Here is a 20692-nt window from a genome sequence, read left to right as displayed (position 1 = left end):
GTACCGTCTATAGACTATTTAAATGCACAGTATACAGGGTATTTGGATGTGCTGTCTATACACTATCTGGATACACTGTCTAGTTAAATTTTGGCATTCCAGACACCCTTCAGAGTCAACTTCTTTTCGTTATACCACCATCGAATCGCCAATTCACTTCTATTCAAATCAAGATTCGCACCAAGGGCATTCCATAAACTTGCTTCGAGAAACTTCCCTTCCAGCTCATTGCTCCTTATTACCAACGTCCATATTTCATCCAACCAGTTCAAGAATCGTGACAACGGGAAATAAGGAAGGAGTTGGACTAACGTGAGTATAGCTGCTTCCCTTACTGTGTCAGGGGTAGTTCTAGCACTTCCCTGCAGTTCGCCAGTTTGTCCTGGCTTTATTGGCACACCCAGTCTGGTTTGCACACATTTCATCACCAAAAAGTCGAAAAACTCCTCACCCGACGGAGTCGACATAATCTTCTTCCCTACGGTCTCGATCGCAATCGTCAACTGATTAGGCGATAACGTAGCTGGAAACTGAGAAATTAGTAGTTGCACATAATTAAGACATTCCTTCACTCGCGGAGTTTTACTAGTCGAAAAGTAGAAAAGTAGCACAGAATGACTGGCTTCAATTATGTCATTGTTGTACTTTTCTCTGGCCAAGTTCAAACAGGTGTCGTAGATCTCGAGAGTGAACATCTCATTGGTCTTGCCCAGCTGGAGGTAGTTCTCCCAGAGTCCAAGCACAAACAAGACTTTTGAGTTCATGACATAGTTGGAATTGAGCACTTCCGGATTAGGGTTGACTTCGGTGTAGTCGTACATTAACCTCTTGGTCAATTGTTCGAAATAAGGTGTCGATTGGACAAGTTCCAAGGCGAGATGGTAGACAAAGTTGTAATTGTCGAAGCCTCCTTGGCCAATTGATAATAAGATGAAGTTGACATAGTACAAGTTGGTCAAAATCTTGGGTGAAACCTGGCGGTATTCGTGTTCAAGGGAACCGGTTCTAAAGAATCCCCTTCGCGAAGTGAGGAACCGGGTTAGGATTCCTTGAAGGATGATAATTTCCGAAAAGAGCAATGTCTTCATCAAGTTCCAGAATTGAAGTGCAAGTGGACTGGCCTTGTCTTCTACCTTTACGTTGAAGATGGATGTACTCGTGGAATGTGATAGTTGTTTGTTGAATTGACTCAATTTAAATAAACTATCCAGGATCAACTTTTCCGAGCCAGGACCGCGTGTCAACTTGGAGAAGTACGCTTCAAGTAAGAATGAAAGCTTGTTCAAATGTTTAATCACCGGTTTTTGGAAAACTTGTTTCTGAACGGTAGCTTCGCTGTTGCGATCATTTGGATCCAACGTAAACAAGAGCCGATAGATCAAGGTCCCTTTGTCAGTAAACATCAACTCGAATAGCTTATCAATGATGAATTCATCGGAAATGCCCTGGGTATACCCATGTACGTCCTCGTCCTTCTTATACACTACGGCCAAACTCACCAAACTCAAATAGACAACCTCATTAGAATGGATACGGGCAAGGGAATAACTCAATGATTGCTTAAATACATGCATCATCTGCGAGTCCCAATCTCTGAAAAACCATTTATATTCTAAGAAGTTCTTGCTGATGTATATTTCATTTCGTAATTCATTGGAGAGGAAGAGGCCGGCTATGATAGGCAACACTTTCCAACTGTTTTCGACTGGGTTCATGGCTTGGAAATGAACGATTGTCTTTTGTATAATATCGTAGAAGGACTTGATAGATAATGTCGGCTGGGACACCCGCAATTTCTTATCGGCAATGAGTTTAAACACTTCAATAATCAAATAGTTTTCTTCAAAGTTACACCGCTGGAAACACACGGGGCTATCCAAAAATGCCGAAATTATAAGCCGCAAGTTATGTTCGTATTTGATGAATGGAATGTAGTTGTAAAGATACGACAAGACTGTCGATACCGATGTATCTGGCTTGGGGGTGCGTAGTTCATAGATTAGAAAGTCGAGTTCTTGTGGTGTAACGTCTGCAGAGCCGTCAAATGTAAGGGTGTTTTCTCCCTGCTGAAGTAACGCACGGCCCTGGGGACCTAGTTTTCTATAAAGATCGGCCATTGCAGCTTTGCAGAAGAAGAGTGGTAAAGTTGCTGAGTGACGAAGAAACTTGTTGAATAGTTAACCCCACTAAACTTATGCCGAGGGTGTTTTTTTGGGGGAGAGAGCCGGGTTAGAGAGGAAGATACAAATTTACGTCATGTGATAATTTGCACGTGATCAAAGCTTTATTAAATTCAAGTAAACTAAACATTATATACAGTTAATGTTATAGAGGTAAATAGCATTCATAAGAGGATATTCCCATTCAGTAGGGTGGGTGAGGGGGTTAACCCATCAGGTTCTTTTTGTCTTTTCGCGAGAGGCTAAATTAAACCCATTCAACAGGGTTCTTCAAAACTTCCAACAACTTATCTTCATCAGAACCCTTTTCAGGATGATGATCATAAGCCCAAGCAGCAGTAGCTGGTAATGACATCAAGATCGATTCAACTCTGGATCCTGGAGTTTGCAATCCGAATTGAGTACCTCTGTCCAACACTAAATTGAATTCGACGTATCTTCCTCTTCTGATTTGTTGCCATTGCTTTTGTTCTGGAGTGTATGGAGTATCCTTACGCTTGGCAATGATGGGGCAGTAGGCTGGGATGAATGCATCAAAAGCCGATTCGACAATCTTCAAGATTTCATCAGGAGACTTTTCATCGTAATCATCAAAGAAAATACCACCGACACCTCTAGTTTCTCCACGGTGCTTAATGAAAAAGTACTCGTCACACCATTTCTTCCACTTAGGGTACAAGTCCTTGTCAAACTTGTCCAAAGCGTCCTTGTGTTGTTGATGGAAATGCTTGGCATCTTCTTCGTACAAGTAGGAAGGAGTCAAGTCGGCACCACCACCAAACCACCAGGCTTGCACTTCCTTGGTTTCTGGATCAGTAGTCTCGAAATATCTGTAGTTGGCATGGGTAGTTGGGGCATGAGGGTTGATTGGATGGATGACCATACTCAATCCACAGGCAAAGAAATCAACGCTGCCATCTTTGGCAGATTCCTTAAGGTTGGAGTGATCGGCTTTCATACGGGTGACAGCCTCATGAGGCAACTTCCCATGGACGATGGAGATGTTGACACCACCCTTTTCGAAAGTGGTACCGTTTTGAAGCACCATTGATTCACCACCACCACCGGTGTTACCTCTGGTCCACTTGTCGGTGTGGAAGGTGACGGTGTCTAAAGCAGCGAGGGCCAGGGTGATTTCTTGTTGTTTCCAACGGATAAGGGCCTCCATACGTTCCCTGACTGGAAGTGAAGAGTCGTGAATTTGTTCTTTTGTAACCATACTTGTTGATGTTGTTGTTGTCGTCGATGATTGATTGATTCAGACGAACAATTGGATCAAGAGGAGGAAGATTTGCTGGGTTTAAGTAGTTTTCAAGCTGAGTGCCTGATCGTACAAGAACGACCAAAAAAATGTATGATTGAAAAATGTGAAAAAAAATAAAAGCAAGTGGAAAAAAATGCATCATACGGAATCGGGTGATTTGCGTTGGTAACAAAATCAACTGATTTCGGCTTTTGTGATCGATTCGATAACTATATAGCTTAGTAAAGTCTCATGCATGTATCATCATCAGTTGTCCCGATCTGTTGAGAGCAAAACAACTAAACATTCAGTAGTAATACCTCCGTCATACCGTGATGTACTCCTATTATACCCTCGCACCGACCGACTGTTACGGTCGTTTAACCGCTGTTGCTGCTGCTGCTGCTACTACTACTACTAATACTGCCACCACCACCACCACCACTACTACTACTACTACTACTACAAGCACATGCTAATATTCTAACTATGCATTAAAACAAACACTATTAACAAAAAAAACACACTTCCTACTTCCTCTTTAACGAACTAACCAACTTCTGGATCCTCTCCTTTCTCTTGCTCTTACGTTCTCTATTCCCCTTGGGCACTCGTGCTAACCAATACAAGAAGATACTAAGGATGACATTGATACCAATGAATGCAACAAAAATCCCATAGTTTCTCCACCTTTGATGGAAATACGACCCAACAGTAGCTAAGAACTCATTAGTGCTGTCCATCTGACAGAACTGACATTGGCCATTCTCATCAGTAAGCACGTAACCTCCAGCCTTCAGGATATATGGACCCATAAACTGATCACAGGTGTAGTTTGCAGGAGGATTAATCGAAACGTATTCTTGAGGAGCACACACCACGTTTGTGTTAGCTAAACCAACAGCCAAGATCGCCTGAGTGATGTAAGTAAATGGATTGGCACGATACATGAATATCCAGAACCCTGGCATTTGATCGGGACCAGCCAACACCCCGCAGAACATTAAACACATTTGGAAAAGCAAGTGAGCCAAATTGGCACCATTCTCTTGTTTCTCGATGAAGGAAATACAAAGATGGGCCATGGTAGTGGTATAGCAGTAGAAACTAACAATTAATAACCACATCATAGCACCACGGGCTTCTGATTGACCAGTAGGTTGAGCATTCTTGTAAAGACCCGAAGGATAGTACCAACAGAAGAATGACAATGTACCAACAACAATCTGATAAGGAATCTCGGAACTCAATTGACCAGCAAAGAAGGCAAACCAACTGAATGTACGGCTTGGACGTTCTCTCACTTCATAAACATCTCTTTGACTCATGTAGTATGGCAACAACTGTTCAAGCATGGTATTAAACGGAACAAAGAATAAGAAAATGGCAAACATCTGATTTTGCAATCCACGTAGCGACAATTTTCCACCAAAGAATGAGAACCCATTAAACAAGGAAGTAGCCAAACATAAAAACAACTTGGAGTAGATATAATTGGGAGTTCTCCAGTCTTGAACAATAGTTCTAATAGTAACCAACCAGTATTGTTTCCACCAAGGAGCAGCATACTTCAAATGGGATTCAGGATCATCGACTCGTGGTAATTTGGCCAACTCAACTTCCATCTTGTCCAATTCATGTTGCACCTCTTGATACTCTTGCGAGTTTCTCCACACTCGGAAATAGTCATCTTTGGCATGGGAACCAGGAGCAGCTCCAACAACTTGCAACATCCATTCTGCAGGATTAGCATCTTTAGGACATGGATCAGCACCGTATTTTTCAAAGTAGTCAATCAAACTCTGACAGTTTTCACCCAAGTCACCAAAATAAACTGTTTGTCCACCAGCTTGCAAAAACAACAATCTGTCAAACTCGGTCAAAAGCAAAGCAGAAGGTTGATGAATAGTACACAAAATAGCTTGGCCATGATCAGCCAACTTTCTCATCAACTTACAAATAGACCAGGCAGTTTGGGAATCCAATCCAGAAGTAGGTTCATCTAGGAAAAGCAACAATTTGGGCTTGGCAACTAATTCAACCCCAATAGTCAATCTCTTTCTTTGTTCGACATTAAGACCCGAACCGGCAACACCAACCATGGCATCGGCATACTCTTCCATTTCCAATAAGTCAATGATGTAATCCACATAAGCATCCTTTTCCTTGTCTGGGATAGAATTAGATTGTCTTAAAGATGCCGAGAATCGTAAGGCTTCTCTCACGGTAGACGCAGGTAAATGTAAATCTTGTTGTTGAACATATCCAATTGATCTTTGGAATGAGGAATCTAATGAATGCCCATTAACCATTCTAACACCATCGGTAATAACACCAACAGTAAGTCTTTCCGATAAACAGTTCAAAAGTGTAGTCTTACCAGCACCAGTGGCACCCATCAAGGCGGTAATTTGCCCTGGTTTAACCCAACCATCAACATGATCCAAGATGATTCTGTCTTCCTTCTTGATTCTAATTTCATATGTCAAATTTCTCCAGAAGAAGATTTCTTTCTCGGTAGCCAAATCACTCAATTCACTAGAATCACCTTCTTTGTTATCACTAGAACCAAGGTCTTCAGCAAGTGGCACCTTTTCATTGGTGGCATTCTCGATATCCTGAGTCTTCTCCAACAATTGCTTTCTCTTTTTCAACAGTTTCAACCCAGATCTTAAGAACAAAGCAATTTCTCCCTTTTGCATAGCACCTTTGTTGAACTCAGTCAACAGAATGTAGATTCCCAAGAAGAAGAAAGCATACCCGATACATATCCCCAAGTTTCTCCACTTGTGCACGTTTTCATAGTTGTACGCCAACTTTAAGAATGTAGTTCCACTGACCATAAGTTCACCTGGTTGGGCACCTACTGTGGTACACACCCGATTTTCCATAGGGATGTTTTCGTAAATACCACCGTGAGGGACAAAATTGGCGCATTCAAAGTATCTTCCATGGAATTCATTAACCATAAGCGATTCAAAGGCATACCCCACCGGATTGATATAGTTGATCCATCGAGCCCATCCTAACATTTCACGAGTAGTAATGACAAACCCAGTATAAATAACCATAGCCAATAACAAAACAGCAGCAGGAGTCATGGCTTGGGCTAAAGACGTAGCCACAGCACCAATGGACCGGAATAGATGCGACATAACCAAGGTCAACCACATACCCATCAACCAATAAAAGAAGAATCGGCCCGGCTCTCGTCTAAGATTAATCATAAAATAGAAAGTGATATTGAACGTGAGCGACATCAAGAATTTCACGGGAAGTTCAGTGATGATACCCGCTAGGGCATCGGCTGCAGGACGGTACAAGGCGTACTTCTTGTGCTTTTCGACAATCTTTCTGGCTTCGAAAAGTGACATTATTTCTAGCAATGAAGCAAAGGCGTTGAATAACACGGCAAAGAAAAGTGCCATTCCTCTAAAGTTCATCGAATTTGTGGTCTGATCTAAGTTGAAGAATAACGATGAAAGGATTAACCCCACAATACCCTGGACGAAAATGGTGAATATTGGAATCGAAGGATCACCCCGCATTCTAAGGAAGTTTCTCCCCATAATGTACTTCACTTGCATCCAGAAGGAGACAGTATAAGGAGATCTGGCGGGGATGTGGTTGGATTGTCTTGCAACATGGGAAGTATGGTAGGATTGTTTGGTGTTTAATGCTTCACAGTCAATAAAGTATTGATCGATATCAGTGACTAATTGCTTGTACTCGGGTGAGTTTTTCCAGTATTGTTCAAATTCATGGGCAGTTCGAGGAAGTTTTCCTTCGTAACCTGGAGCGGCAATTCTTTCAGCAGGGTTGGTTAATGATGTTAAGAAATCAGCGGTGGTTTGTCTGTCGGGGCAGAACCAGCCCATATTGGTAAAGAATTCCTTGGCTTTGTCAGCCTTACCGAAATAGATCTGGTAACCGTCATACAACACCGACACATTGTCAAATAAGTCATAAGCATCTTGAGAACATTGATAGATCGCAATAATGGGTGTGACGTCCAAGATAGTTGAAGATGTCTTTAAAGCACGAATGAATTCCAAAGCAGTAGCTGCATCTAACCCTCTAGTGGCATTATCCCAACATTGCAAATTAGCCCCACTTAATGAAACTTCAGCAATTGACACTCTCTTACGTTCACCACCAGAACAACCACGGACAAATTCTGAACCTACAGGGGTGTCTCTTTGTTTCAAAATACCATAAGTGGCCATATACACATTGGCCATGTGTTTGGCATAGGTTTCACGGTCAATGCCCAACCCTCTATTCTGGGGTGTTCTAAGTCTGGCTGCGAATTCCAAAGTGTCACCCACGGTCAAATGAGGGAAATGATCATCAGTTTCAGCAGAATAAATGACATCACCACGGTAATGCTTTTCAATATCTGATGGAGTCAACCCATCGTAGGAAATCTTGGATTCCTTGTCAACGTGGAACCCGTAGGTATTGACGGCAATGGTTTTCAACAAGGTGGAACAACCAGCACCGGGTCTTCCTAGAACAACAGTGATTTCCCCGGGTTTCAACAATGCATCCATAGGTTTCAAAATATCAAAGTATCTCGATTTGTCTTCCTTTCTGAGATGCCTCAATCCATCCACAATAAACTTGATAAACCCGGTGGCCACGGTAGTTTGGTAATCAACATCATTGGCAACACCATAGGCCCGTAAGTTCCGATAAGCTACCCCTAATTTGTTTGGCTTGAAATAGTCAGGGTCAGACAAGTACAATGCCTTCAAGTTCTTGACCCAGTACTTGGCGTTGAATTGGGGCGACTCCGGGTCTAGTTCCGGATCAGTGATTTCCTCTTGGTAAGGGTTGATACCAGGAGCTTCATCTATGGTGGATAAGTATTTCATAAGGGCAGCCAGGGATGAGCCCACAGATGCGGCTGATTCTTGGGTGAGGGTTCTGGCTAGTTGTTGAACATCCCTGCTGGTGTCTTCATTAAATCCCAAGTATGATTCTTGGGTTTGGTTGTCGATGGATTCGTCATCGCAACCGGAGTCAGTCGAATTCCTTCGTTTTGACATGATAGAAATTCAATAAAGTAAAAATTAAGTTTTGCAGTATATCTATTTATTATTGTATATAGAAAAAAAGGTTAAAGGAAGAGCCTTAATGGAAAGTCAAGGACTTTTATATAAAGTTAAAAAGCGACTTATCCCCGAATGGGAGATTATCCTTCACATGCCAACAGTGATAGTTTACCTGTAAATGGAAAATTTGCGTCTATCATGCTTCAAAGGTAAAAACATCACCCGATCTGGAATTAGGGCCGAGGACCAGCCTCACTAAACTAAAGGAACATCAGATTTCGCTGCAGACAAACAATGGTATTTTTTTACCCTCAATGCATGATTTTTTGTCGTGATCATTTCGGACATAAAGGGGAAGAAAATATTTATATCCGTAATAATATGATGTAGTTCCGTGTAATGTCATTAATCTTCGCTTACGTCAACTATTACTGTCACGACGTGGGTGACATCACCACCGAATGTTCCTTAGTCAATGTAATGCAGTAGCACAAATACGATACAGGCTGTGACAGTACTTCCACATGGAATTTTTAATGTGGGACAAAACCAAACAATTGGCAATTGCAAAAAAAATATTTCGTAAATCAAGACTAAGCCAGACGTTTAGGTTCATCGGAATTGTCAACCTGCAACGGGGTGGAGGGGGTGGGAGAGAGAGGCCAGGCGTAGACTGCGCAACCACAAACAATCTTCTCATAATTCGTAACTTGAACATTCCCCTCCGGAATTATATCCCTATTGCACATATAACTCGCTAGAATCCTTGGCTGTTTGAATAATGGCATGTCCCCCTTCGGTAAAACTATCTCTAGTTCTTCGGGGACATACCGGCGCGCATGCCGGGTCCATCCCAGTATCTCTGGTGACTCATGGGGGTCTGCTAGGATCCCGTCGTGATATATCCGTAAACTCCCGCCTGGGAACAATAACGGCTGGGTCGGACGTACATTAAATGGTACGATCTCGCTAGAATTTTTCATTGTGTCCCGTCCCGTTCGATTTGTGACTTACAAAGAACCTCGGCTATTTGAAACTTTTTCAGTATAGCCTTTTTTAGTTCTTGACAGGAGTCATGATCGCGTACTAGATGCCCGGTGGTGCAAGATCATAATTTTCCAAGGATCTCTTGGTATCCTCCCCACTCTAAAAATTTTATTCCTACATTTGCAGTTAATCAAACAAATTCATTTTTTTTGTAATAAAACAAATATCAAAATATATACTTCAGAATAATTATAAAAAAGATCATCCAGAAAACATGCGTAGCCTTTCTAAAATCACCTAACGGAAAGCTTCTTCTATCAATTCCTCTTCTTCAGCCAAGTGCTTGGCCTTGGAACCAGCAGCAACGGAAGCACTTGGGTTTCTACCAGCGTATCTCACCTTCAAGTCCTTATGGATGGTTTCTTGGACAACAACGTCCATTCTTGGACTGACGTGGGCCCAGGAACCCATGTTCAATGGTTCTTCTTGACACCAAACCAAGTCTTCAACGTTAGGGTACGAGTTCAAGGCATCGCGCAATTGGGCGAATGGGAATGGGTGCAATTGTTCAACCTTGATGAAGGCAATAGAGTTATCGTTCAAGCCAGCTCTCTTCTTGTGCAAAGCAGCGAAAACTTGACCAGAGCACAAGACAACCTTCTTAATATCAGACTTTTCACCGAGGTAGTCTTCAATGATCCATTGGAAGTGAGAGTCACCAGTGAATTCGGACAAGTTGGATCTGGCCAATGGATGACGCAACAACGATTTGGAAACAAAAAGAATCAATGGCTTTCTGAATTGTCTGTGCATTTGACGACGCAAAAGATGGAAAAGATTGGCTGGCGTAGTAGGGTAAGCAACTTGCATGTTACAGTCTTGGTGTTGACGTTCCAATTTGGTTTCGCTAGGGAAGTAACGAGGGTCTTCGTTACACAATTGCAAGTATCTTTCGAGTCTACCAGAAGAATGTTCTGGACCTTGACCATCATAACCGTGAGGTAAGGACAAAACAACCCCGGATCTTTGCTTCCACTTGGATTCGGCACCAGCAATGAATTGATCAATGATGACTTGAGCGGTGTTGGCGAAATCACCAAATTGAGCTTCCCATTGCACTAATGCGTCTGGGGAAGTCAAGGAGTAACCATATTCAAAACCTAAACAACCGTATTCAGATAAGGAAGAGTTGGCAATGGTGAATGCACCTTGGTCTTCACTCAAGTTGGCCAATGGAGTCCAAGTACGGTCACTCTTTTGGTCGTGTAAAACAGCATGACGTTGGGAGAAAGTACCTCTCTCAACATCTTGACCGGAAACTCTAACGTGGTAACCTTCAAGGGCTAAAGAACCGTAGGCAAGAGCTTCACCAGTGGCCCAGTCAATACCTTCACCGGAATCAACGGTCTTCTTTCTGGTACCCAAGATACGCTTCAAATTTCTGTGAACTTCAAATCCTTCTGGAGCTTGGGAAATAGCATCACCAATCTTCTTCAAGGTGTTTTCTTCCACGGCAGTTGGCAAGTGTGGTAAAATTTCAGTAGCTAATTGGGTTGGAGACTTGAAATCTTCCCATGGAGTAGTCAACCATTCTCTGGAAGTAGGTTGGTAGTCCTTGGCCTTACCGAATTGTTCTTCCAAGGTTTGCCACACCCACTTCTTGTGTTCGTCGATATCTTCAACAGTAAAAGTACCTTCTTCAATCAACTTGGTGGTGTAGTAATCGATAACCGACTTCTTTTCAGCAATCTTTTCGTACATCAATGGTTGGGTAAATGCAGGTTGATCAGTTTCATTATGACCGTGCTTTCTGTAACCAACAACATCAATAATCACATCAGAGTGGAAAGTAGCTCTCCATTCAGCAGCCAAGTTGAAGACAAAGGTACAGGCTTCGACATCATCAGCATTAACGTGGAAAATTGGTGCATTGACAGACTTGGCAATATCAGATGGATACAAAGTAGATCTGGCAGCCTTTGGATCAGTGGTGAAACCAATTTGGTTGTTAACGATAATATGGACAGTACCACCGGTGGAGAAAGCTGGCAAGTTGGCAAAACCCATAGTTTCATAAACCACACCTTGACCAGCGAAAGCAGAATCACCATGCAACAAAACTGGCAAGGCCTTCTTGAATTGGCCGACATCGCCCTTGTATTGTTGGATGGCTCTGGTCTTACCCAAGACAACCCCGTCTTCAGCTTCTAAATGGGATGGGTTGGCAACAATGGACAAGTTGACGTATTTACCAGAAGTGGTTGGTCTAGCATAGTTCATACCCAAGTGGTACTTGACATCACCGGAACCTTCACCAGAATCAACAATACCTTGGAATTCGGAAAAGATGGATTCATTAGGCTTACGAACAACATTGGACAACATGTTCAATCTACCTCTGTGGGGCATACCAATAACGACATCTTCAACCCCGTATTCGACCGAAGTATCAATCAAAGACTTCATACCTGGAACAGTAGATTCAGCACCTTCCAACCCGAATCTCTTATCGTTAGGGAACTTGGTGCTCAAGAAGGCTTCAAAAGAAGTGGCCCAGATCAAACGATCCAAGATTTGTCTCTTTTGGTCGGCAGAGTACTTGAATGGAGTTGGGATTTCAACACGTTCTCTCAACCAGTCACACTTTTCCTTGGATGGAATGTGGACGTATTCAATACCGTAGGAAGAACAGTATAATCTTTCGCAATTGTCAATGATTTCCTTCAAAGTCATGGATTTCTTGTCGCCATTGGCAAATCTGGGCAAGATACCTGGACCCAAGGTGATTTCCTTGGCCAAATCCTTTTCGGTGAATCCGTAATAGTCCAAGGTCAATTCCTTTGGCACGGTATAGTTTTCCCCAAAGGTAAGATTCAATGGATCAATCTTGGCCTTTTGGTGTCCTCTGACTTGGTAAGCACGAACCAACAATTGGACCTTCAAGTGAGTAACAACGTCTTCAGTGGCTGGGGCGTCTCTTGGAAGGAAACCGGCAGCACCACCGACCACGGTAGGGACAATGGTGGGAGGGGCTTGGAAAGCTTGCGAAGGAGGAATGTTGTCGTTTTCGATGTTTTTAAAATAGGCATTCCAAGAAGCATGGACGCTGGCTGGGTCTTGTCTCCAGGCTTGGTACATTTCGTCAACATAGTTGGAATTGTTGCCTTGCAAGAAGTTGTCAGTAGCGAGGAAACGACAGGTACTTATCCTCAAAGGGTTGATTCTATTAATAGTTTGGGCCCTTAAAAGTTGTGCGCGGGGAATAGCGCTTTTAAAGGCTTTAAGCATGGTTGTAAATGATGCACAGGGTGGCTTCTTCAATTGGGTTAATCAAAAGATCCTGATCAATTGGAGGAAAAGAAGAGTAGAAATTAAACAAGTGAAATTGGAAAAAAAAAAGTCTGGATTTTTGTTGGTTGGTTTTTGGTCCGGAGAAAAATCAAACAGACAAATTTTGAGACAAATAAAATTCGATGCGTCGTTTCTCGCCAGACAACACAAAACGTGCCGTAAATGTACACAGTCTACACTGCTTACAGGGCATGTTCTACACCTTGTTATCAGAAGAGGACACTACTATTGCAATGTAACACCAGGAATGTTGTGGTACATGACGGTGGTTTTGAAACAAGCGATGCGAAATTTGCACCGAAAAAATCGTGATGGGGTTCCCCAAGAATTTTGCCTATCCGAAAAAGACCGGGGGCACTCTTCTGTTTTTTTTTTGCCGCTAGCATACAACGGCACTTAGTGAAACCTCCGCCGTTTGCATCAATTTTTTTTTTCCTATGGAAATTGCGGCAATTTTATATTTTCGGAAACTTTTCCGGTATGTTGGTGGTCGGAACTTACAAATAAAGTTTAATTCCCTGTACAGCATTGCCAGAAGCAAACAAAAAAAAAGTGCAGGAAAGTGTTATAACTTAGTCACTACATGTATGATGTACTCTTAGTCCCTTCACTTTGGCTGTATTTACAATATAAGAACGTATTTGTTTATATACCTGGCCAATGGGACAACCCACGAACTCTGTCTTTTTTTGTTTACTCCGGATTTTTTGTTTTTCCGCGAATACCTGCGATTTCATTGGTGAGTCGACTCCGGTTTCGATCCCGCATTTATATGCTCAATGTTGGTGTTTCTATTGATTCTATTTGACGTAAATCACGCATGGGTTTTCCGAGCATACCCCGGCTAACCACACGGGCACACACACACACACACACGACACGACACGTACTGCCTCTTATTACTTTGAAAATACACGAGTAGCTGCAAATTACCCAATGCAAATGGCACCATTTTGGAAATGTTTTTCTTTGGTGAGCGGGGAGGTGGAGAGTGTGTGTGTGTTTGCCTTGGGTCGATAGCTTTACGATCTGAGATTTGCTAATATTTCGAGGCGCATAGAAGTTTTCTGCAAACTTTGTGCAAATTCTACATAAATCTCTTACAATGGTTCCACAAATGTCAAAACAATAGGAAAGTGTTCTTTTCTACTATTATTTCTATATACTATCTCCATACGACCAAAAAGGTATAGGAGTATAACTTAAAACCAATATGTCTCTTCAATTTTGCTTTTATTAGTTTTAGATGCTATACGCACTATATACAGATGAACTTTTCACTATCAAGTCTATGATTCTTCACATAACTCTGCTCTTGGGCATATCTAAAGGAACTCCTTGGCCTTTCTTCTGAAGGCATTGCAATCCCTCAACCATTGTTGATAATCCTTCAATGAATAAATCTTTTCCCCATAATAATCAGGAATTGGATTCGAGAAACTTTGCGAAGAAGGATCTGGTCTATTTCTACGAAGTCTTTGCAAAAACTCCTTATTTCTCACTTCAAATTGGGCCATCTTAGATCTATGCATCATCTTGAACACAGCAGACCCCATGAATGGACCAACCAAGTACCCAACAAGACCCCCAAGTATAACGGTACCTCCCATAACCATAAGTGGATCAAAGCCAAAGATTGGCTTTTCCACATCGATTTCAATATTACCCAAATATCCTAAAGTTAAAGCACTCCCCAATACCCCAGTCACGGCTCCAGAAAACATATTCAATCTGCTATTTTGTTTCTTCAATTGGAAGTAATCAACCCAGGTGAATTCTCCTGGGGCCTTGGTGGAGTTAAATCTTAATTGACCAAAGGCTCTTCTGGTAAATGCCCTGTTGTGTACACCAATTCTAAACATTGCTTAATAATTGTTTTGAAATATGCCTATGTAATGTTTATTATAACTAATAATTAATCTTTATTAAGTAGTTTAACTAGTCTATCCGTATGTGTGTGACAGCTCAGTCTATAATTGCTTGAATCATACAACGTCAATGACGTTCTCCCTCCTCCCCCTCCAAAAAAAAAAAGTTTTCTGAAAAACCACCAGGTTCCTGCATATATGGATTCGCCCTAACAAAATCACGTTCCTTAATGGGTATTGGTTGCAAACGTAGACAACAAAACCATTGACGAACAAGAAAGTAATCAATATGTCATACAATCTCAGGTATTGTTACTATGACAGCATGTCCCTGAATATCCTACTGTGGTTACAAGTATGTAATACTTCTTGCTCCCTCCTCCCCCCTCTCCCCCTCTCAGTGGGATTATTCTATCCTTGGTGAAAACAAACAAATCATACTTGCCTGACAACTACATCTAAACTATCATCATAAACTAACACGGCATATACCCGAAAGAAAGCATAACAGAGAGTGAATGTGGATTACAGAGCTACTGCTTTGGTATTGGTTTTGAATGACGCGTTTTAATCTAGACAATGGGGTTGTAAAAGCTGCATTAGAATCATTTCTCCCAACCAAAGAATATAACTTCGAGAATTTCCTAACAGAGACCTTTCAATTACAAGCTATATACATCCCATCAACACACACACACACTTGCATATCCCTCTCCCAACCATGCAACACCTACACACACTGGTAAGTCACGGTGGTAAAATTGCGTACGTGTCTCTACCAATCCACCAAAAAAAAGAAAAACAAAAAAAAAAGGTGTTCACCATAAAATTTTTTTCTCTGTGATAAACCACCACCACAAGCTTCTACAAATCAATTTTATATTTTTTTTGGAGCTAAACAAGTCAATACATCAAACAAATCAAAACCTTTATCAACAAACAATCTAAAGGTTAACCAATCAACCAAGAGAAACCACCAAACATACTCCACTTTCCTCATAATAAACACAAAGTTTATACTGTACTGTTTGGAATTGTATAACCACGAAATTCACCCGCAACAGTGTAAATTTCATTTGACAACTATTCAAACAAGATCACGACACGACATACATCCAACCACTCTGTTTCTGTATCCTCATCAACACATCTATTTTTTTTGCAGATTGATTGCAATTCCGATTTGAAATTTTTTTGTTGCAACGCTATCACTTTAGGTAAACACCACCCATTGACAGAAAAACAAAATTCACTACCATGAACGGCGTAATGACAATAAACGGGAATGGTCCAGAAGTCACTCCTCCAGCAGGTCAGGTACCGGCTCCACCATCCGACAACCAGGAGTTGGTCCTGTTTGGCTACACCTTCCCCCAAACCAAGGAACAGTTGAATGACTTGTTGGATAGATATTACAAATTGCTCTATGCGTCCAAGCAATTACGAGAAGAGTTTGAAAAGAGACAGGATTCACCCGGGTTAAAATTCGAAGATCCAAATTCTAAGCAAAAACACCAGATTGAAGCTATTTTGGCCAAGGTCAGTAAGGCTCAAGATGAATTTCTTCAAGAAGAACAAGAGTTTTTGAATGAGTTGGCAAGTACTGAGGTGGACCAAGAACAAATTGATCAGTTTGACGGGAAATTGTTTGAAAAGCAAATTGCTGGATTGTTGTTATTATCGAAAGATGTTGATTTACCCGAGCCTTTGCAACGTGAGTTTTCCAACCAAATCAAGAAACATGCTATTTCCGTCGATTCCATAATCGAGCGGTTGATCACCATTGACAATGACTATGAAACCAGAGCTGAGTCACTTGGGATCAAGGTCCCATTGCCACTTTCGGCTATCGATCCCCACTATGCTCCCTTGGGTAACTTTTACGCGGAAAAGATCATCAATAACAAGATTTCCCAAAGATTAAAGGATTTAGAGAACTTACCAAGTAATTTAGGTACATACCATACCGATAAGGAAGAAGCTGAACTTGATAATTTGAAAATAAAAGCACTCATTGAAATCAAGGCCCTTCGATTACTCACAAAGCAAAAACAATTAAAACGCAATATACTAGTACATGAATCCCAACAAGCTAAATTCACCCACCCTAACTTGAAAGACCATCCTATAATCCTCCTGGAAAAGAGATCATTCAATGTCAGACCCAAAGTTGAACAACGTCATCCTGAATTATTAGCTATACAATTGGAGGAGTTAAAGAAACAAGAAGAAAAAGAATTGAAACGTCAAATGCATATTTCTAAAGTTGAACAAATCTTGGAGAGTTCCTTAGCCTTGGGTAATGCCAAGTACCAAAGAGACCATTACAGATCACATAATTTAGTGAGACAAATCAACAATTTCCACCAAAATACCGAAAAGGAAGAATCCAAGAAGTTGGAAAAGACCGCCAAGCAAAGATTGCAAGCATTGAAAGCCAACGATGAAGAAGCCTATATCAAGTTATTGGACCAAACCAAGGACCACAGAATCACCCATCTTTTAAAGCAAACCAATACATTCTTGGACTCGTTGGCCCAACAAGTTAGAGCTCAACAACAAGAAGATGAAGAATTCCCCATGGAAAAGAGCGGGTCACCTGAATCAGCCCCGGAAACCAAACCTTCTGATGCCAATGATGAATTGCGGGAAAAGATTGACTATTATGAAGTTGCTCATCGTGTCAAGGAAGTCATTACTGAACAGCCTCTGATTTTGGTTGGCGGGAAATTAAAAGAGTACCAAATTAAGGGTTTACAATGGATGGTTTCCTTGTACAATAACAAATTAAACGGTATTTTGGCCGATGAGATGGGGTTGGGTAAGACCATTCAATCCATTTCCTTGGTCACATATCTTATTGAAAAGAAACACGAGGAGAAGTTTTTGGTTATTGTTCCACTTTCCACCATCACTAATTGGACATTAGAATTTGAAAAATGGGCCCCATCCGTGAAGTTGGTGGTGTATAAAGGATCTCAACAGCAAAGAAGATCGATGCAACCGGAAATCAGGGTCGGTAATTTCCAAGTGTTGTTGACCACTTATGAATACATCATTAGGGAGCGTCCACTTTTATGCAAGTTCCACTATTCTCATATGATTATCGATGAAGGTCACAGAATGAAAAATGCCCATTCTAAGTTGTCGCAAACTTTAAGAACATACTACAAGACCAAGAATAGATTGATTTTAACTGGTACGCCCTTGCAAAACAACTTACCTGAATTGTGGGCGTTATTGAACTTCGTGTTGCCTCGTATTTTCAACTCGGTGAAATCCTTTGACGAATGGTTCAACACTCCGTTTGCCAATACTGGTGCCCAGGAAAAGATTGAATTGACAGAAGAAGAATCGTTGTTGGTTATTAGAAGATTACATAAAGTTCTTCGTCCGTTCCTTTTGAGAAGATTGAAGAAGGACGTCGAAAAGGATTTGCCTGATAAGGTTGAAAAAGTGTTGAAGTGTAACTTGTCCGGGTTGCAATATGTCTTGTATCAACAAATGTTGAAGCACAATGCCTTGTTTGTCGGTGCTGATGTTGGAGGAGCTAAGAGCGGTATCAAAGGTTTGAACAACAAGATTATGCAATTGAGAAAGATTTGTAACCATCCGTTTGTGTTTGAAGAAGTTGAAGCTGTGTTGAATTCTCTGAGATTAACTAACGATTTGATCTGGCGAGTCAGTGGTAAGTTTGAATTGTTGGATCGTGTATTACCTAAATTCAAAGCTAGTGGTCATAGGGTATTGATGTTTTTCCAAATGACCCAAGTTATGGATATCATGGAGGATTTCCTTAGATGGAGAGATATGAAGTACCTCAGATTAGATGGTTCCACCAAGGCTGAGGACCGTCAAGATATGTTAAAGGTGTTTAATGCGCCTGACTCCGACTATTTCTGTTTCTTATTGTCGACTCGTGCCGGTGGGTTGGGGTTGAATTTGCAAACAGCTGATACCGTGGTGATTTTTGATACTGATTGGAACCCACATCAAGATTTACAAGCACAAGATCGTGCCCATAGAATCGGACAAAAGAACGAAGTGCGTATTTTGAGATTAATCACTAATGATTCCGTGGAAGAAGTCATTTTGGAAAGAGCTCACCAGAAGTTGGATATTGATGGAAAGGTGATCCAGGCCGGTAAATTCGATAACAAGTCTACTGCTGAAGAACAAGAAGCATTCTTGAAGCGATTGTTGGAGGCCGAAGCTAATGAAGACAATGAAGAAAATGATTCATTGGATGACGAAGAATTGAATGAAATTTTGGCCCGTTCCGATGCGGAAAAGGTTTTGTTTAATCAAATGGATGAAGAAAGAAAGAAAGCTGATAAGAGCATTGGTTCTAGATTGATTGAAAAGGATGAATTGCCAAGTGTGTTTACCGAAGATATTTCTCAGCATTTTGAAAAAGATACCAAAGAATTGAGTAGAATGAGAGAAAAGAAACGAGTCAAGTATGATGATGGGTTAACTGAAGAACAATGGTTGATGGCAATGGATGACGATGAAGATACCGTTGAAGATGCCATCAAGCGTAAGGAAGCCCGTATAGCCAAGAGAAAGAGAAATAAGGCCATTAGAGAAGGATTATTAGAAGAGGACATTAAGGATGATGAGGTTGGCGAAGAAGACGATGATGATTATGAAGCCGTGGCGGCACCAAGAAAAAGACAGCGTAGATCGAGAACTCCCTTGCCTCATATCTCGGAACCAGAGGAAAGTAATAGAAACTCCGACGAAGATGGAGAAATAGATGGACAAATTGATGGTGAAGTTGACGAGTTTACCGGTAAATGTCTTGCTGTGATTGATGAAATCATGGAATTGACTGATCCTGCCGATGGACATAATTTGGCTGATATTTTCTTGAAGTTGCCTTCCCGGAAATTGTATCCTGATTACTACCAAATTATTAAGAGAGCAGTGTCTATTAATCAAGTCAAGAAACAACTTGAACAAGAGAGATTTGGACTGTTTGAAGAGTTTATTGGAGAGTTGAAGCAAATGTGTTTGAATGCTAAGACATATAACGAAGAAGGATCATTTGTATATTCTGATGCTGTAGTCATTGAAAACTTGCTTGATGAAAAATTAGCCCAAGACGCACAAGATCAGAATTAGAACGATAATTCCATTACATAATCAGGAGTACTTCGGATCACTATCCGAGTGCGACACGCTATTAATTTTGTGAAACTTTAGCAGATCTCAATCGCCGATATGTCCATATTTTTCACGTGGTTCTTCTAGATCTTTTGGGATATGTAAGCACTGGTGATGTATGATAATTTGTATAATATAGTTAATAAAATAGTACAATTGTAATCGTTTGTGTAATCTAAACATAGCACGAAGCCTGGATGCTTTAATTGAATGGTGTAAGTGTGTTGTTGGTGTACATAGTAACTTTTTCAATTCCAGCCAATTATGGCCCCGGAAAATTGTATTACTCAATTTTTTTTTTTATCTCCTGATTCAGGAGCGGATATTTTCCCCACAGAAGAAAAACCACGGCGGAAGATTACTGTAAACAGAGAGGGGAAACAACGACAGTTTTTAAGTTCTCGAGGGATCCTAACACTAACCTACTGTAGATATACGTTAATTGTAGAAAGAAACAACTCTCGACGAAGTAATTACATCAAATGGGTTGAATGTGGATGACAGTCTTTGTTTCGATGTCAAGATAGTCAGAATTTTAAATTATTTTTTTACAAGCCCATTGGGAGGAGGCCCCCTCCCCATCACGGCATAACCAGCCCACAAAAAAACAAAAAAAAAAAATTACGTGGTATAAGAAATTCTAGAACAATTGTGGCGATGACAAATCTGTAATGTAGATCCTTCTGTCTCTGATAGTAAATTGTAGTAATTGTCGTTCCATTTCGAGTCCATAGAACCGTGCAGAACAATAACAAAGGTGTATCCGACGATTACTCGCGGTATTTGGTTGTGACAATACAATAGTTTCTGCCACAATGGAGCGGGAACTGGGTCCAG

General features: G+C 41.2%; 6 protein-coding genes across 6 annotated transcripts; 1 reads left to right on the top strand and 5 right to left on the bottom strand. All coding sequences in view use genetic code 12, as the record gives it.

The window, feature by feature from the left end:
* Positions 1-83: 83 nt before the first annotated feature.
* Positions 84-2117, bottom strand: PEX8 (Pex8p; the record flags this gene model as incomplete). The annotated part of the gene is made up of 1 exon (XM_007376054.1): positions 84-2117. The coding sequence occupies one exon, from the start codon at positions 2115-2117 to the stop codon at positions 84-86; it is 2034 nt and encodes a 677-aa protein (XP_007376116.1).
* Positions 2118-2269: 152 nt separating this feature from the next.
* On the bottom strand, positions 2270-3514 carry HEM13 (coproporphyrinogen oxidase; the record flags this gene model as incomplete). Its single annotated transcript, XM_007376053.1, has 1 exon — positions 2270-3514. The coding sequence occupies one exon, from the start codon at positions 3397-3399 to the stop codon at positions 2428-2430; it is 972 nt and encodes a 323-aa protein (XP_007376115.1).
* A 385-nt stretch (positions 3515-3899) lies between these two features.
* On the bottom strand, positions 3900-8534 carry SPAPADRAFT_154329 (pleiotropic drug resistance family ABC transporter; the record flags this gene model as incomplete). The annotated part of the gene is made up of 1 exon (XM_007376052.1): positions 3900-8534. The coding sequence occupies one exon, from the start codon at positions 8472-8474 to the stop codon at positions 3954-3956; it is 4521 nt and encodes a 1506-aa protein (XP_007376114.1).
* Positions 8535-9653: 1119 nt separating this feature from the next.
* KGD1 (alpha-ketoglutarate dehydrogenase) lies at positions 9654-12817 on the bottom strand (the record flags this gene model as incomplete). The annotated part of the gene is made up of 1 exon (XM_007376051.1): positions 9654-12817. The coding sequence occupies one exon, from the start codon at positions 12753-12755 to the stop codon at positions 9765-9767; it is 2991 nt and encodes a 996-aa protein (XP_007376113.1).
* A 1116-nt stretch (positions 12818-13933) lies between these two features.
* On the bottom strand, positions 13934-14818 carry PAM17 (Pam17p; the record flags this gene model as incomplete). Its single annotated transcript, XM_007376050.1, has 1 exon — positions 13934-14818. The coding sequence occupies one exon, from the start codon at positions 14678-14680 to the stop codon at positions 14144-14146; it is 537 nt and encodes a 178-aa protein (XP_007376112.1).
* Positions 14819-15943: 1125 nt separating this feature from the next.
* On the top strand, positions 15944-20354 carry SPAPADRAFT_154321 (RSC chromatin remodeling complex ATPase subunit; the record flags this gene model as incomplete). The annotated part of the gene is made up of 1 exon (XM_007376049.1): positions 15944-20354. The coding sequence occupies one exon, from the start codon at positions 15944-15946 to the stop codon at positions 19811-19813; it is 3870 nt and encodes a 1289-aa protein (XP_007376111.1).
* Positions 20355-20692: the final 338 nt, after the last annotated feature.

Source organism: Spathaspora passalidarum (assembly GCF_000223485.1).
Source record: "Spathaspora passalidarum NRRL Y-27907 unplaced genomic scaffold SPAPAscaffold_5, whole genome shotgun sequence".
Classification (NCBI taxonomy): Eukaryota; Fungi; Ascomycota; class Pichiomycetes; order Serinales; family Debaryomycetaceae; genus Spathaspora; species Spathaspora passalidarum.
This window is presented reverse-complemented; position numbering and strand designations above follow the sequence as displayed.